The sequence below is a fragment of the Kogia breviceps genome, chromosome 17, assembly GCF_026419965.1.
Source record: "Kogia breviceps isolate mKogBre1 chromosome 17, mKogBre1 haplotype 1, whole genome shotgun sequence".
NCBI lineage: Eukaryota > Metazoa > Chordata > Mammalia > Artiodactyla > Physeteridae > Kogia > Kogia breviceps.
This window is the reverse complement of record NC_081326.1, coordinates 12,142,929-12,160,883: the sequence shown is the minus strand read 5'-3', so window position 1 is coordinate 12,160,883 and position 17,955 is coordinate 12,142,929. Positions and strand designations below refer to the sequence as shown.

The following is a 17,955-nucleotide window of genomic DNA, read 5'->3' as shown; positions in this document are numbered from 1 at the left end:
ATCATCTGCAAACAAACAGTTTTACTTCTTCCTTTCCAATTTGAATGCCTTTTATTTCTTTTTCTTGACTGGCTGCTCTGACTTGTACAATTTTGAACAGGAGTGGTGAGAATTTGTCTTGTTTTTGATCTTAGAGGAAAAGTTTTCAGCTTTTTGCTGTTGAGTGTGATGTTGGCTGTGGGTTTGTCATATATGACCTTTATTATGTTGAGGTGCATTCTTTCTATACCCAATTTGTTGAGCATTTTTATTATGAAAGGATGTTGTCTTTTGTCAAATGCTTTTTCTGCATCTATTGAGATTATCATTTGATTTTTATTTTTTACTCTATTAATGTGGTGTATCTCATTAATTGATTTGTATATGTTGAGCCATCCTTGAATTCCAAGGTTAAATTCCACTTGACCATAGTGTATGATCCTCTTAATGTGCTGTTGAATTCAGTTTGTTGAAGAAGTTTTTTTGTTGAGAAGTTTTACATCTGTATTCATCAGGGATATTGGCCTGTAGTTTTCTTTTCTTGTGGTATCAGTGTAATGTTGGCCTCATAAAATGAGTTTTAAATTTTTTCAGAGTTTGAGAAAGATAAGTGTTAAGTCTTCTTTAAATGTTTGATAGAGTTAACAAGTGAAACCATCTCATCCTGGGTTTTTCTATGTTGGGAGGTTTTTAATTACTGATTCAATTTCCTTACTAGCTATTGGTCTGTTCAGATTTTCTATTTCTTCATGATTCAGTCTTGGTAGGTTGTATGTTTCTAGGAATATATCTGTTTCTTATAGGTTGTCCAATTTTTGGTGTATAATTGTTCATAGGAGTCCCTTATGATCCTTTGTATCTGTTGTATTAGTTGTAAAATGTCCACTTTCATGTCTGAATTTACTTATATGAGTAAAATAAGGCCTTTTCTTTAGTCTAAAAAAACTATTTAGATTTCTATCTCTTTTAGTGTACCTAAAGTTTTGTAAATTTTACTTATCTTTTTTAGAAAAAAACAGTTCTCAGTTTCATTAATCTTAGCTATTGTTTTTCTGGTCTCTCATTTATTTTTCACTCTGGTCATTATTTCCTTTCTTATGCTTACTTTGGGCTTAGTATTTTCTTCTTTTTCTAGTTCCTTGCATTGCAAAGTTCTTTGAGATCTTTTTTCTTAATGCAGGCATTTATCAATATAAATTTCTATCTTGCAAATGCTTGTACCATCCCATACGTTTTGATATATTCTGTTTCCATCTTTGTTTGAAGATACTTTAAAATACCCTTTGATCTCCTCTTTGACCCTTTGGCTCTTCAGGATTGTGTTGGTTAATTTCCACACTTGTGAGTTTTCCAATTATCCTCCTGGTATTGATTTCTAGTTTCATTATCATTGTGTTCAGACAGGATGTTTGGTATGATTTCAATCTTCTTAAATTTGCTAAGACTTGTTTTGGGGCATCATCTATCTTGGAGAATGCTCCGTGTGCACTGGAGAAGAATGTGTATTCTGCTGCTGTTGAGTGAAATGTCTGTTAGGTCCATTTGGTCAGGCAATTCCTGAATCTCCACTTCCCTGGGGATAGTTACTGGAGGTTTACTATATTCCTTTGGTGGAGTCATTATTCCCTAATTCTTTGTGATCCCTGTAGCCTTGCATAAGTATCTGCACATTTGAAGGAGCAGTCACTTCTTCCAGATTTTGTGGACTGACTTCCCTAAGGGAAGACTTTCACCTGCAGGTGGGGGCATGCTGTGATGCTAGGGTCTTATGGTACAGGGTGCAACTGTGGGGGCATGTAGTGGTCCCAGGTCCAGGGGTGTATGATGGCTCTTCAGCTCAGACCACTGAGATCCAAAGCATCAACAACTGTGTGGTCTTTTGCAAACACTTGTGGGGGATTCATGGTGGATGCAAGGGCTGTTGGGGTCCTTGGCCACCCTTCCAGGTCCAATGGCTACAGATCAGGGCAAGCAGCACTGGTGACCAGAGCAGGTGGTATGCACACACTCAGCTGTGGGGACCAACTGCAGGTGCCTGTGTAGTAGCAGGGGCTGGATGCAGATATACTTGTAGTAATAGGGGCCAAGACAGGCAGGGTCAGGGATAGCCATGAGCTTACCGGAAACTACAGGAGCCCTGGTTGTTGGTGCGCCCTCCCATCACTACACAATCTCCCCCTGGGTGTGTGCACTGCAGTGAGGCTGGTGACAGGGTTGGGCGAGGCAGGTGTGCAGCTGGAGAAGCTAACTACAGGTGAGCATCATGGTGCAGGTCAGTGACAGAAGACAGGGCCTGAGCTGGGCCCACAGGCAGTTGCAGGGGCCCTGGCTGTCAGCATGCTCTCCTCTGGCTATACAATCTCCCTCAAGGTGGGCACGCTGCAGTGGAGCCTGGTAATGAGCATCAGTTCAGTTGCATGCAAGTGCCCAGCTGGAGGGGCAGCCCTGAGTACATGCACAGTAGTGGGGGTCAGCCACAGGTGTCAAAGCAGGTCAAATGTTTGTACTTGCGCAGCCACAGAGGCCTGAGCTGGCTGCTGGTACAGTTCCCAGGCTCTGCCAGGATTGGAGGTAGTGGGTAGGGAGAGAGGGAACTCTGTGGCAGCTGTGTTGGGCATTGGTTCCTTCTTCAGTGGCAGTTCCTACTCAGTTTCTCTTTAAAGATGTCACTGTGAGCCATGATCACTCCCACTGCATGGCTGCTATCAGCAGCCCCTGCTTTTCTTCCTTGTTCCTAGCCCTCGCTGTGCATTTCAGCTTTGCCAGTCTGGGTAAGATGAAACTGAAGCAGGGCCTTCGTGTAGTGCCCCAAAGACTGCAGAAGCTGGTTGCTTGCCTTGCTCTTCCTTTCCTTCCAAGGGGAATGCTTTCTAACTGGGATGTTCCCTCGTGGTACTGAGCAATGCTGATTTGGGGGGTTGGGATGATGCAGGCAAAATGAAGCCGTCTTTCTTTTCTTCTTGTGCAGTTATTCTCCGTTTTTTTTTGTTGTTGTTGTTCCACTGTGTTGCTGAAACTTCTTAAGTAGACTCCAGATCTCACCCAGAGCTGTTTTTATTCGTGGATATCTAATTGTTGATCTTTGTTGGAGGATGGGGGCTGGGGTCTCCTATGTCACCATTTTGGTGACGTCACCTATACCTACTAATCTTTAACCTGCTTTTTCACTTAATGTTATTTTTGTGAAGCTATTTCAAGGCTGATCAAAACACATTTACACTGATGTGTGTGTATATATTTACTTTGATATTATATCTCTAAATGCTGCTAATCTTTGAATTTTCACGGTTTACCTGTATTGACTCTCTTGCCCTCTCTGTATACAGTGATTTGTGAATAATGACAGTCTTGTTTCTTCGGGTTCTTAGCCTTTTTTTTTTTTTCTTTATTCTTTTGCTGGCAGTGACCCTCAGTATGAGAATCTGTGGAGCTGGCATTAAAGTACATTTACTTTGTTTCTGACTTTAAAATGAATGCTTCTAACACTACTCTTGTATACAGATGCTTGCTGAAGATTTTTGGTAGATACCCTTTAATAGCCTAAGGAAGTACACTTTTTTAGTACTAATTTCTACAGATACTTTTTTTTTCTGAGCGTATTGATATGATCGTACGGTTTTTCTTTAATACATTACTATTAATATGATGAAATACACTAATAATGTTAAACTAATAATTTCATTCAGTAATGATGTTAATACCTTTTTCCTATATTTAGTTTGCTAACATACATTTCTAGGGTTGGCACCTACGTTCATAAGTAAGATTGGCTTATAATCATTTTCCTCAGGCTATCACTTTCTCGCTGCTAATATTAGTCATTTGAACCTTCATTCTTTTGTTCTTAAGCAGATGTGCTAATAATTTTTCTATTTTAAATGTTTTAATTTTTGGTTTTCTTGATCTTCACCATTATTTTTGTTTTCCATTTTATCAATTTATCCTCTTTTTATTATGCCCTGTATTCTATTTTTTTTGTATTACTATTTTTCTAACTTCTTGATTTAGACATATGACTCATCAATTTCTCATCTTTATTCTTCTGTAACAGGATCATTTAAGGTCATAAATTTCTCTCTTAGAAATGTCCTATTTAGTTTTGATTTAGTCCTAATTTTCCTACAATGTCTTCTTTAACCCACAAGTTATTTAAAGTCTGTTTTTTAATTTCTAAATGTAGATATATTTTGTCATTGATTTCTAAATTTAATTACACTGTAATCAGAACATTTGTTTGACATGAATTCTCTGACATTTGTTAAAACGTATTCTGTAGCCTGGTATTGAGTTAATTTTCAAAAAAATTCTAAGTGGGCTTAGGAAACAATTCTGATCTTTTGGTTACTGAGATATAATGGAAGATTTATAATTTAAAATCCTGATGATATTGTCCATTTTTGCCATATATATTTTGATACTGTTTTATTGGATACACTCAGATTGTAGTATTTATATCTTCCTGGTATATCGAGCATTTTATCAGTGTAGATGGATGTGCATATGTACATACATATGTATATAGATACAGATAGACATATTTTTATATTTGTACACTATATGTAGTGATATACATATTACTATATTATCCCCAAAAGTGGTTTTGCCCTAAATGCTTTGCTATTAATATAGTTCTACCAGCTTTTTTTCTTTAGTATTTGTATGGTATTTATCTTTTTCCATTCTTTTGTTTTCATTGTTTTTATTTTATGTCTCTTGTAACCAGTACTGAGGAGAATACTTTTTTATTATTCAATATTCATGCTCTTTTAAACTGGTGAATGTAATCCTTTTTAATTAACTATATTTACTGACGTATTTTCTTATTTCTTTTTTGAAAGTATTTTTTTCTGATGCTTTTTTCTGTGTTTTTGTAGACACTTTCCCTCCCTTGAAGCTCCTTTACCTTTCCCCTGTTAATAACGTAATTGTCTTAAATATTCCTTCTGTATGCAGTGATAACCACATCAAAGTATCTCATCTTCAGAAATTCCAAGAGCCCTTCATTTCCTTTCTTTTTCAGGAAATTGCTCTAGCCGTTCTTTTAAATACTATGAAGATCTTGAGTTGAATAATCCTGCTATGCGTTGAATATATTGGCTTTTACTTACAGCGGATACCTCACTCATGTGTTTTATAATTTTTTTTCACGAGCTCTTCTTCAACAAGGTTTCAGATGAAAGAGTTCTGCGTGGCCTGGCTTGAGAGTACATCTCTGTCTGGAGGGGTTTTGCATTTATTACCACAAACTGCCTCCTTATCAACTCTTACTGGTGTGTAGTTGCTTTGTTTTGTTTTAATTCCTACTCTTTCACTGAGGCTATTGCCCTTTGAAGTTCTAGTTTTATGCTAGAATCTCAGTTCCAGCTCCAAACTTTGGGCCCCAGATCTCAACCTTATCCCCTGTATGGTTGTGACAGATTCCCACAATTCTGAACCTGAATTACCATCATAACCCACGTGCACACAGCCCTGTCATTTTCTTCTTTATTTTAGGCTACTGAGAATTTCCCTTATATTTGGTGGGGAGCTCCACTCTACTTTTAAAGGAATGTTAATTATATTTTATTCAGTATTTTCTAGTTGTCTTGAAGCAGAAGAGTGTTGACGTTTTCTAGTTCTCTCTATTGCTGGAAATATTAAGTCCCGTGGCTCGTTGGTCATTAGCGTAAACTGTCTAAAAGCTTTGAAGATCTTTTCTTTATTCCTGGTATTCTGAAATTTTATGATGATGTAATTTGGCGTGGGTCTATTCATTGTGCTTTCAGTAACCCCTTTTAATCTGGAAATTCAGGTTTTTCAGTTCTGAAAATTCTTGTATAAATGATCTGATAATGTTCTCCCTTCTACTCTGTCTTTATGACTCTCATTCATCAGATGTTGGACTTATGATTTAATTTCTTTTCTTATATTTTCTCTATTTGCCATCTTTTTACCATTTTGTGCTACATCTTGGGAAATTTTCTCAACTTTGTTTTCTAATTATTCTATTGGATTATAAATTTCTGCTCTTTTTTATTCTCTGATTGTTCCTTTTTGAAAGCATTTTGCTACCAGGGCTACCAGGCCCTGCCGCGGGGGATGCTGCCGGGTCACCAGGCTGCTAACCTGGTGAGCAGGTTAGCACCTCGCACTAATAGGCTAGAGGGAGGACCCCAAAATGGAGTTTGCCAGCAGCCGTGTCCTTGTGGTACCATGAGCTTCCCAAAATGGCTGCCATCAGTATCTATGTCCCCAGGGGGAGTCTCAGTCACACTGACCTTCAAAGCCAGACAGTCTGGGGCTCATCTTCCTTTGCAGGAGCCCAGCGTGAGGCTCAGACCCCTTGTTCCTTGGGAAGAACCCCTGCAATCGTGCTTTTCCTCCTGGTTGTGGGTCATCTACCCAGGGGTGCGGTCTTGACTATACTGCATCTCCATCCTTCCTACCGTCTCGTTGTGGTTCCTTCTTTATACCTTTAGTTGTGGCAAATCTTTTCTGCTAGTCTTCAGGTCATTCTCATCCATAGCTGCTCACTAAATAGTTGTAATTATGGTGTTCCCTTGGGAGGAGGTGAGCTCTAGGTCTTCCTACTCCACCATGTTGGCCACCCATAAGCTTTTCAGATAACGATAAGAGCAAAGTTAATGGCTTTCAAGCTGTCACTGTGTGCCAGACTCTGTACTATGTGTTTTGCTTCTAATATTCCAGTTAATCTTAAAAACAGAAAACCTGTGGATAGGTTTTAAAATGATCTTCACAGTACAGATGAGGAATCTAAGGCTCAGAAATGTTAAAACCTCACCCAAAGTCACGCAGTCAATGCTACAGAGCTAGCATTCCAGCCCAGAGCAGCTGGATTCCCAAGTCCATGCTGTTGACCTTTGCACTAAACAGCCTCCACCACTTAAATAGATCTGGCTGTGACTAGTAGTCATATAAGGAAAGGAATGCATGGGAACCACCACCAGCTTCCAAGGCCAGAAGGCTCTGCAAAGGAACACCTTTCCTTGGGATATCAGATGGCCGTCTGCAGTGAAGACCTGAGACGGTTGGTTGGCAAACAGCCTTAGGCCATCCTGACCGGGCCAGTGATACTTCGTCATCATAATCCAGGGTCAGTTCAGAATCACTTCATCCAGATGGGATCAGGCTCTACAGGAATGATTGATGGTAACCTGCCCATGGTGGGCTGATTAGAACTTTGAAATACCTGCATATATAATTCTTAGGGCAAAAAGCCCCTAACAGGACAGACCAGGATGTGAGACCCACCAACCAGACTGTCTCAAACAGTAAGTCAGGAAGTTGGAAGGTGCTTCGTATTCTGAGATAGTCTCAGGAAATCCTGGAGACACTTACCCAGCCAGCAAATTATGGGCACTGGAGTTAGGCATATCCTGTGTCACCGTTTGGTAGCTGTGCATCCTTGGGAAAGTGACTTCACTTCTATGAACCTGAGTCTAGAAACACCTATAAAGTGGGTGGTACTTTACAAATCTCACGTGAGTATTACTGTCCCCTATATCTTGATACTGGCATCTGCCTGCCACCCAGACTGAAATATCCATGTTGCTTATCCAAGCACCCCTTCCCTAAAATATTACTGGAGAACAATACAATTCATTTTAATTTACTTTCCTAATATCAAAACAAAATACAGTTCCTGATTTTTGCAAATTCTTTTTTGTTGGTTTCTTTTAGACCAGCTGTTTTCTGGTGACGTTTCCTAGGAAGCCTTCTCCAGGTCAGGCCATAGGGTCTGTTTCTTCCGTGGAATTTTCCTCTGGGGAAGCCACTCTCTTCTGTGGGATGCGGATTCTTATTATAGCATATGCCCCAGAAAACTGCACTTACAGACTCATCACCGGAGTGGTTGTTCAGATATTTCAGGTTTCTGTGGCTCTCCACCCTCTAAATAGAGCACTGCTTCCTCATCTCCACAGGCATTAGGTGATACACCTTAATATCAAAATCTGTCTCTGTAATGGGTTTAGAGGCAAAGATGACTAAAGGATTAGAAAATCTAACATGTAGCAAAAAGTGCTTTATCTCACAAGGACAAGAAATCAGCCATTCCTCACTGAAGAATGGAACAAGAAAACATGAAAAGTGTGCTGCGGTGTAAAGGATTAAGAAAATGTCTGACGATCTTGTTAAACGTGGATACGAGTTAAATTAGGATAGTGTCGACTCTCCTTCTTTGGGAAACATAAAAGATGTGGTTTAGATGCATCAAATGGGGACAGTTGGGTCCAGTCCTAGAAGTATCCTTGCCCAAGGGCCGACAGATGGATCAAATGACCTCTCAGCATCCCTCCCAGCCCCACGATTCCGTTGTGCTATGCTTGTTGGATTAGCATGTTAGTTGAGTCAGAGTCGCCCTTGCAAGTTAGCAGAGGAGTAAGCTTCTTGAAAGAGAAACAGGTAAATTCATTGTCCCCAAAATAAATGCCTCTCTACCCTGTTCCAGATGAAATTATACCACCAGGGGTGTATTTCCTTCAGTCCCGAAGTATTTTTGGTCTTCTAGAGTTCCCTAACAGAATGCCGACACTGACACCTAAGTAAAGATGAAGTGGCTAAACTTTATCAGATAAGGTCTTAGCAGAGATCAAGATCCTGCAGCAGATCAAGACGGGAAACGCAGGAAGAGGGGGTCCCAAAGAGGAGACGTAGACGTGACTGCACAGGCAAACTGTGCCGTATTGAAAATGTAGCTCTTGGCTTGCGCAGAAGATGGGGCTGTCCTCCATGCCCACTGAATTCAGTCATTCTTTCAATGCCTGTGCAGCTCCTACCAGGCATGGGGCACTAGACAAGCGCTGGGAACACTGCTGTAAGCCAAACGTGGTCCAGCGTTCCTGCAAAACACTGAACACGTGCTGAACGTGTAGTCAGTTACCCTGCGGGGTCTACACTCATGCAGCCAATAACGACCGAGGTGCTAATATGCACAAGGCATCGATTCAGGCGCTTGGAATGGGGTGGTAACCAAGTGGACAGATCCTTTGCCCTCGTGGAGCTTACATTCTGGTGAGAGGCAGTTACGTGATGAAAGAAGCACGAGGTGCTCTAAGAACTATGACAAGGAGCCCTACCCTAGCTGACAAGTCCCCCCCTGAGAAAGGCATGTTTCTACTGACATGTGAAGGCTGAGGAGGAACTGGTGAACAGGCCTAAGTCGTGGGGGGGAGGTGGCATCAGGAGAATGCTCCATTTACAGTTACCAAACATTGTCAAGCTACCACGATTTGCTTGTATAGCAGGATGAAGGGTCACTTAGATCTTTCTCTTTCTTACTAGTATTCAAATATTTGTGCAATAAATATTTAAAGCAATATCAAAGTCATACTTAAAACTATTTTACCTCATTTTTATCTTGTGACTTTAATGGATTGGTCTTTAAACTATTACTTGTAAACGATCACATTCTATATGGCTGTCATATAATTTGGACATTAAATTCAAAATCAACTAGGAGTTTTACTTGATGATGTAAGCATTGAGTCTAATTCTAAAATGTGTTTGGTATTGCTGTATGCAAACAAGACAACATGTTTGACATTGTGACATGGATCTTTCCCCACCTACATTGAATATGAATTATAGGTTGGTTCCTGCACTACAGGTGGACCTGTGGCAGCCCAGCAGTATCTCCCAGGTATCAGAGGGAACAGTTACTGACGTCCATATTGCCCACAATGGTTCCCGAGCCCTGTTAGCCTTCCTACAGGAAACCAACATCCAGTACAAGTAAGCACGCTTTTTCCTCGCTTAATTCATTTGTACTCAGTTGAACTGAATGGTAACTGTATTCAGGTTATGCTCTGAGTGCCAACAAGTGTGTTTCAGGTCCTGTTTTTCACATTGGGGAAACCAACATGCATACAACACAGTCATATTTGCCTTTCATGAGCTTCTTATTAGTGTAATGGGAGAGGGGGAAGCAACCACACTTCCCTGTCATTTCACCATTACCTGTAAGTAATCAGTGTAAACACGGAGGCAATTTACTGTGTGAGGAAAGGAGAGTAGCTTATCCACGCCTACAAGGTGGATAGGGAGACAGGGACAGAAAAAAGCCAGACTCTGCAGGAGCTGTGTCAGTTAGGCAAAGGATGAGGCTCGGGACCTTGAAGGCAGAGGGGACAATGCAAGCAAAGGCAAGAAGCAGCATAGTATGTGTGCAGGGAACCGGTATAAGTTGGGGAGCAGAAAGAAAAGACGCTGGAGAAGTGGGGGGAGGCCAGGTTGTGGGCAGCCTGCTGTTCAGAGTTAGGAGCTCAGACCTCATCTTGGGGGTGATGCTGCGTAGTTGGAGGATGTGAGCAAGGGAACCACACGTGAGTGGCCGCAGGGGCAGTACGAGGCTACGGCAGCGATCCAGAGGAGAGAGAACGAGCCCCCCGAGTCAGGACCAGAGTCCTGGAATCAAGAGAGAACTCCAAAATGTGTTTCAGAAGCAAAACCGCCTGGACTCTGCACTTGTTTGGATGTAGGGGCAAGAGGAGGAACTCAAGGATGACTCTAAGTCTTCTGTCTGGTGACTGAGGAGACAGATTTGGATATTTTGAGGGTTTTGTTTTTTTAAGGAATAGTTAAGCAGTAAGAATGGAACAAGTGGAAAATAGTCGCGGGAGTCAAAGAAGAAACAAAAACCTTTTGAGAGAAAGGATGTCAGTGGCACCAAGGGCTGCAGTGATATCCTGCCAGGAAAGGGTTGGTCAGTTTCCTTTGGATTTGATGATGGAAATTGCACTGGTAACTCTAACGTAGCTCTTGATTGTTAGGAGCAGAAGACAGAAAAGTGAACAGGAGGTGAGACTGTGGGGCAGTAGAGCAGACTATTCTACTACTCTTAGAAGTTACAATGGGGAGAAAGGCAGAGAGGGAGAAGTGACTACAGGAAGACGCTACATCAGTGGATGCTTGAGACTTGGCATGGTAGGGTTAGGAGGCAATTTTGGCCCGTAGGCTGAGGGGAAGGACCAGCAAGGAAGGAGACATTGATGATGCAGGAAAGAATGCACAGGTGAGGGAGGGGGTTGCACACCAGTAAAGGTAGCTTATCCTATAAGACCAAAGAGGTAACTGTGGATCTAGTTGAGGTTGTGGAGAAGAGAGTCAGCACATTTAAAGAGATCATAGCTCACAGCCAAATTATCTGGATGAAGTGAGAAGCAAAATTTATCTACTCAGAGTAAGAGATAGGGGTTAAAGAGTGTTGCGAGAGAAAAATTGGGGTAAGAACCAAGAATAGTGGTTGTTGCAGAGAAGAGAGATTGCAGTACTGATACAGAGTTGAGATTTTGTTGGTTAGGACCACAGAAAGATCAGGGTGGAGGGAAGTTGAGGTTCCTAGTGAGATACTAGCTCAAGTATTCATCTGTGGGGTCTGGTCTAGATAGGAAGGGAGGAGAGTCTAGGAAGAATGATGGGACAAGACGGGAGAATCAAGGGGTTAAGATCTTTATAGTTAAAACAGGTGTGAGGGCAACAAACTGGAAGGAAAGGAGTTTTGATAAAGTGTAGGCTATTGGATGTTAATAGTTCTGGGGAAGAACATTTATGGCTGGCGACAAGATTATAGGGTAGCAATGAAGGAGATGGCTGAGGTGGAGGTCATTGAGGCTGATGCGGTCAAGAATGAGTGGGCTAGCAATTATACTCCAATGAAGATGTTATAGATAGATAGGCTTAATCACCAGAAAACCATCCCAGCAGTCTTGGATCTCCTTGGCTCATGGCTAGATTAGAGGTGGGGGGCGAGAATGTAGTCCTGGGACAGGAGATACCAGCTTGGAGGTAAGCAACCAGGAATGGCCTGATGCTGAAGGGAGCATGAACTTTTCCTGCAAGTTAGAAGATTAATGGGGCAGCACCAAGGAGAGCCCAGGAGGATGCTGACCTCCCTCCCTTCTGGCCCCGTGTCGGAGAAGTGGGAGAAGAGACAGCCACAGAAGAATCTGTGTCCTTGAGAGAGTCTGGTTTCTATTGGGGTGAGAATATGAGAAGAGAGAGTTCTCTGAAGAGACTGGAGGATGTAGGAATTTTATTTACGATCAAAGAGGGATTCCAACAGGCACAAGGCGAAAGGATGTGGTGAAGAGATCGAGAGTCAGTGTAGAGTCTGGGGTGGGGAGAAACACAGGCTAGTGAATTAGTGAGAAGGGAAGGAGTGAGCCACCTTTTGTTTGGAACCCTAGGATTTCAGGCCTGAGAGGCATGATTGTAAATGACTAACCTCAGCTACTCCAACTTTTCAGCAAGTGGTTTTACGGCCAAAACTGGCAGAAAGATTCCTGATGATGTCTGGCGAGGCCTGGGAAGGGTTTGTGGCTCTGAGTCAATGGTGTGAACCCTAGTCTCAGTGGAAGGCTGGGCCAAGGTGTGCAAAGGGGCTGTGACATCACTCCCGGGTCCACACAAATACCTACCTGCCAGAGACATATTTACAGGCTTGTTAAAATACTTATAGGCTTTTTGCAGAAAGGTATTTTATCTGTGTTTCTAGAACAGGGTAAGTCAAAGCTGTGCATAAAACTCTTGTTCGTATTGAACACGTTTTAGTCATTGCTGTAGCTTTGAAGGCATGCTTTGATTCTCTGAATGCCTTTCAGGGAAGTGCTTATATTTCTATAGGTCCTCAGTAAAAACTCACATGCTTCATTAATTATTACTTGGAAGAAAAGAATATACCAGTTATTAATTATTACTTGGAAGAAAAGAATATACCAGTTATTTTAACAAGTCTCTATTTCCTGCCATTCAATATAGGTCATGTGGAACTGATACAGAATCAAATATCACCCTTTATTCCACAGAGAATAGAGTCTAAAAAACGAGTGTTTTAAACCAGTTGTCTCCTCATGGAGAGCACTCAATTAGACTTATTCATTTTGTTGTTCCCAAGATAATAACAGAGAACAGTCAGTTAAGTTCCATGGGGCTGGTAGGTAGAGATCATTTTAATTGACTTTTATTATTGTAGCCAGGAGTATTTTCAAAAGATGATCATTTACTCTGCACAACTGTACATACTGTATAGTTATAGTCATCTTCATGTGACCGCATGTGTCTGGCCCCAAGTGACCCAGCCCTCTTAACGGTATGACATAGGAGATGACTCCTTTTGCCATAAAAGAAAAATGTCAAACATTTTGAAAATTAAATACCCTTTAAAATGTCAAATTTTGACCTCCCCCCTTCTCCTCCCTGGAAGCTTTGGGGAGGTGGTTTTGTACTAAGTGATGACATCACTTGGAAAGTTCTTAACAGATCTAGGAGTCGCTATTTTAGGAGTGCATACAATTGGGGTAGAAATAATAATCAGCCATAAGGAACTAAGAAACTACAACAGTTTAAAAAAGCCATTTTGGGCTCCATTTCATGGGCTTTTCATCCACTTGCTGGTTTCCAGTTGCCCACTTGACAAGGACCGAGTAGGCAGACCTGGTGTGACAGCCCAGCAGTCAGGAAGCTGTTGCTGCGCTACTGCTGCCACCACTGTCGTTACCATAATTGCCTCTCATGCCAGGAAGCTGGTCACTAGACCCTGGAGTTCTGAGTCCAGCCACCTGACTGCCTCTAAACAGTCACACCTCTGCGACCTCGACACGCCACAGCAACAGCAGCAGATGGCCTCTGCCTCGTTCTTAACTTCCTGTCTTGTCAGAGTCCACAGATTTGTACGCAGAACCACAGGTGCAAGAGAGTCGAGGAAAAGTACTTTTTAGCTTCCCAGCCCTTTCAGCACAGAAAGTCCAAAGAGGGCATAGGCATAAATGCTGAGAGGCAGCTGACCACATCCAGCAGACACACTCAAGAGAGGAGAAAGGAAGCAAGGAAGCAGCTGTATTCTAATACTCTCTTTCACTTTTATCTAGTATAGAACCTAAGAGGACTAAGAGCCGTCAGTTTCCAGATTAATTAGCCTAAATTACTGGTTTCCAGAAGTTAGCCTAAATTTGAGCCTGACAATATATTAAAATCACCTGGTGAGCTTTTTAGAAAAGCCCAATACCCATGCATAGGAGATTCTTGTCTAAGTAAGGCTCAGTGTGGCATATTTTTTAAAGCTCATGAGTGATTTTAAAGCAGCCCATCTTGAGAATCACTGGCCTAAATGAAGGGATAAATACTGGGGATCCAAAGGCCAGCTCTATTTAGGGCACTTGGAAACTTTAAAATAAAACTGAGAAACTTAAGAGTTGATTCATCAAAGAAACTAATACCCAATTAGAGTGATTCCACAACCTCAAACTGAAAAACCTCATCATTTACTCTGGTTAAAACACTAGCAATCTTGACTAGAAAATATTAAGGTAAATATTTTGTAGGAGCAATTATCCATTAGAATTATTTAGACAGTTCATTTCGTTATGTGATTAGTAAGATGTTTATCATTATCAGTTGATAAATGACTTAAGAATCTAATCAATTAAGGTGCGTACTTTTTCATACTGAAACTCCTGAGAAAATATTAGCTTTCTAAAGGGTACAGTGGTGGTTCTACCAAGAGCTTCCAAACAAGCAGATGTAGCAGCATCAGAACTTTATGGTGATGAATATGAGGAACTGTTCTTACCTTGAGGGTAAACAAGTTATCTGTGCTTGTTTATACTGGGTTGGCCAAAAAGTTCGTTCACATTTTCCTGATGTTGCAGGAAAACCCGAATGAACTTTTTGGCCAATCCAGTATTTAGAAAGTCTGTCCATTTTGGAAATAATACAAAAGTAATACACTAGAGCTCAATTTTGTAAACATGCTGTAAAGGTTTTTATAATTTTGAAAACTCTTTTGTATGTGTTCATGTATCTTTTTAAACTGGAAATTCAGAAGGAGATTCTTCTGTAGGTTGCTGGCTTGGGCAAATCTATTTTTTTTCCCCCTTACTTTCCTGAAATAGAGAAAAGTAGCCAGGAGAAATGGATAGATGATACTGGAGAGGGAAAGACAGCTGGAACTTGCCTACTGTAACTGGAATTTGTTGACAGTTTATAACCAACCAACTCAGCCGTAATCAAACTCGCATTTTTCTTGACCACCCCAGATTCGCTCACAACACAAGAAGATTGGATGTTGATGAAGAAGTTCATTTGGTTCTTTACACCCACACTGGCAACATTGTAAAGTTCTTTAATCCATACAAACCTACTTTCATCTGTAACTCCTTTCTCTGAGGGAAGAAAGAATTAATACAGATCATGTTCAGACTGACAATCTAAACTCCACTCATATTTTGAGCCATGGCAAGCAGCTACCAAGGGAATTTACCAACATGGTGCCACCACACCTTACCTTGATTTATAATATGTTTCTAGTTTTAAAGTTGAAAATTGAAACAAAAAGAACAGTAAGCTGATGATGAATTCCAGATTAAGTGCTTTGTCTACCATGGGTCCTTGGTAAATAACAAATGAGTAAATCAAAAGGAATTTCCTATACCCAGCATGACCCTAAGTAAATTTACTTCCTTTGAGGACCAAAAAGTATTTATTAAAGTAATTCAAGGTAATTTTTTTACTAAGTGGCTTACATAGGTCAACTTTGAAAGTCATTTAAAGATGCCATTACAGGGCTTCCCTGGTGGCACAGTGGTTGAGAGTCCGCCTGCCAATGCAGGGGACACGAGTTCGTGCCCCAGTCTGAGAAGATCCCACATGCCGCAGAGTGGCTGGGCCTGTGAGCCATGGCTGCTGAGCCTGTGCATCCAGAGCCTGTGCTCCACAACAGTGAGAGGCCCGCGTACCACCAAAAAAAAAAAAAAAAAGATGCCATTACATGTTCTTTTAATGGCACTGAAACCACCAAGCCACAGGTTCTTTGGGAAGATAAAATATGAAAGCAAAGTTTTTTAGCTACCTGCCAGGCCCAGGAAAAATCACTGAGAGGCTCTTTAATATCTTTACATAAATGAGTGAGCACCTTGTTACTTCATGGCACTCTAGTTAGAGGAGATTGGTGAGTACTGGGGTGACAAGCCTATATCTAGCTCAGGGGTCTCATCAAGAACACCAGTCCATCAGTCCTTCCCATCAGGAAACTTACACAAGCCTCTTAGATAGCCTCATCTACCAGAGGGCAGACAGCAGAAGCAAGAAGAACTACAATCCTGCAGCCTGTGGAACAAAAACCACATTCACAGAAAGACAGACAAGATGACAAGGCAGAGGGCTATGTACCAGATGAAGAAACAAGATAAAACCCCAGAAAAACAACTAAATGAAGTGGAGAAAGGCAACCTTCCAGAAAAAGAATTCACAATAATGATAGTGAAGATGATCCAGGACCTCAGAAAAACAATGGAGGCAAAGATCAAGAAGATGCAAGAGATGTTTAAAAAAGACCTAGAAGAATTAAAGAACAAACAAACAGAGATGAACAATACAATAACTGAAAAGAAAACTACACTAGAAGAAATCAATAGCAGAGTAACGGATAAGTGACCTGGAAGAAAGAATGGTGGAATTCACTGCTGCAGAACAGAATAAAGAATGAAAAGAAATGAAGACAGCCTAAGAGACCTCTGGGACAACATTAAATGCAACAACATTCTCATTATAGGGGTCCCAGAAGGAGAAGAGAGAGAGAAAAGACCAGAGAAAACAGTTGAAGAGATTATAGACACAAACTTCCCTAACATGGGAAAGGAAATAGCCACCCAAGTCCAGGAAGCACAGCAAGTCCCATACAGGATAAACCCAAGAAGAAACACACCAAGATACATAGTAATCAAACTGACAAAAATTAAAGACAGAGAAAAATTACTGAAAGCAGCAAGGGAAAAATAAAAAACATACAAGGGAACTCCCATAAGGTTAACAGCTGATTTCTCAGCAGAAACTCTACAAGCCAGAAGGCAGTGGCATGATATACTTAAAGTGATGAAAGAGAAGACCCTACAACCAAGATTACTCTACCCAGCATGGATCTCATTCAGATTCAAGGGAGAAAGCAAAAGCTTTACAGACAAGCAAAAGCTAAGAGAATTCAGCACCACCAAACCAGCTCTACAACAAATGCTAAAGGAACTTCTCTAAGTGGGAAACACAGGAGAAAAAAAGGACCTAAAAATAACCCCAAAACAATTAAGAAAATGGTCAAAGGAACATACATATCAATAATTACCTTAAACGTGAATGGATTAAATGCTCCAACCAAAAGACACAGGCTTGCTGAATGGATACAAAAACAAGACCCATATATATGCTATCTACAAGAGACCCACTTCAGACCTAGGGACACATACAGACTGAAAGTGAGGGGATGGAAAAAGATATTCCATGCAAATGGAAATCAAAAGAAAGCTGGAGTAGCAATTCTCATATCAGACAAAACAGACTTTAAAATAAAGAATGTTACAAGAGACAAGGAAGGACACTACATAATGATCAAGGGATCAATTCAAGAAGATATAACAATTATAAATATATATGCACCCAACATAGGAGCACCTCAATACATAAGGCAACTGCTAACAGCTATAAAAGAGGAAATCGACAGTAACACAATAATAGTGGGGGACTTTAACACCTCACTTACATCAATGGACAGATCATCCAAATTGAAAATAAATATGGAAACAGAAGCTTCAAATGACACAATAGACCACATAGATTTAATTGATATTTATAGGACATTCCATCCAAAAACAGCAGATTACACTTTCTTCTCAAGTGCACATGGAACATTCTCCAGGATAGATCACATCTCAGGTCACAAATCAACCCTCAGTAAATTTAAGAAAATTGAAATCATATCAAGCATCTTTTCTGACCACAACACTATGAGATTAGAAATGAATTACAGGGAAAAACGCATAAAAAACACAAACACATGGAAGTTAAACAATACGATACTAAATAACCAAGAGATCACTGAAGAAATCAAAGAGGAAATCAAAAAATACCTAGAGACAAATGACAATGAAAACACGACAATCCAAAACCTATGGGATGCAGCAAAAGCAGTTCTAAGAGGGAAGTTTATAGCTA

The 17,955-nt window shown here is 40.9% G+C and overlaps 1 protein-coding gene across 1 annotated transcript in view; it reads left to right on the top strand.

Annotated features, from left to right (window-relative positions):
- The window catches only part of CPA6 (carboxypeptidase A6), a 227,216-nt gene that overhangs the window by 149,912 nt on the left and 59,349 nt on the right, over positions 1–17,955 (top strand). Inside the window, exon 3 of the mRNA XM_059042623.2 lies at positions 9,587–9,711. Within this exon, the coding sequence (XP_058898606.1) occupies positions 9,587–9,711 (125 nt within the window). The remainder of the gene's footprint in view (positions 1–9,586; positions 9,712–17,955) is intronic.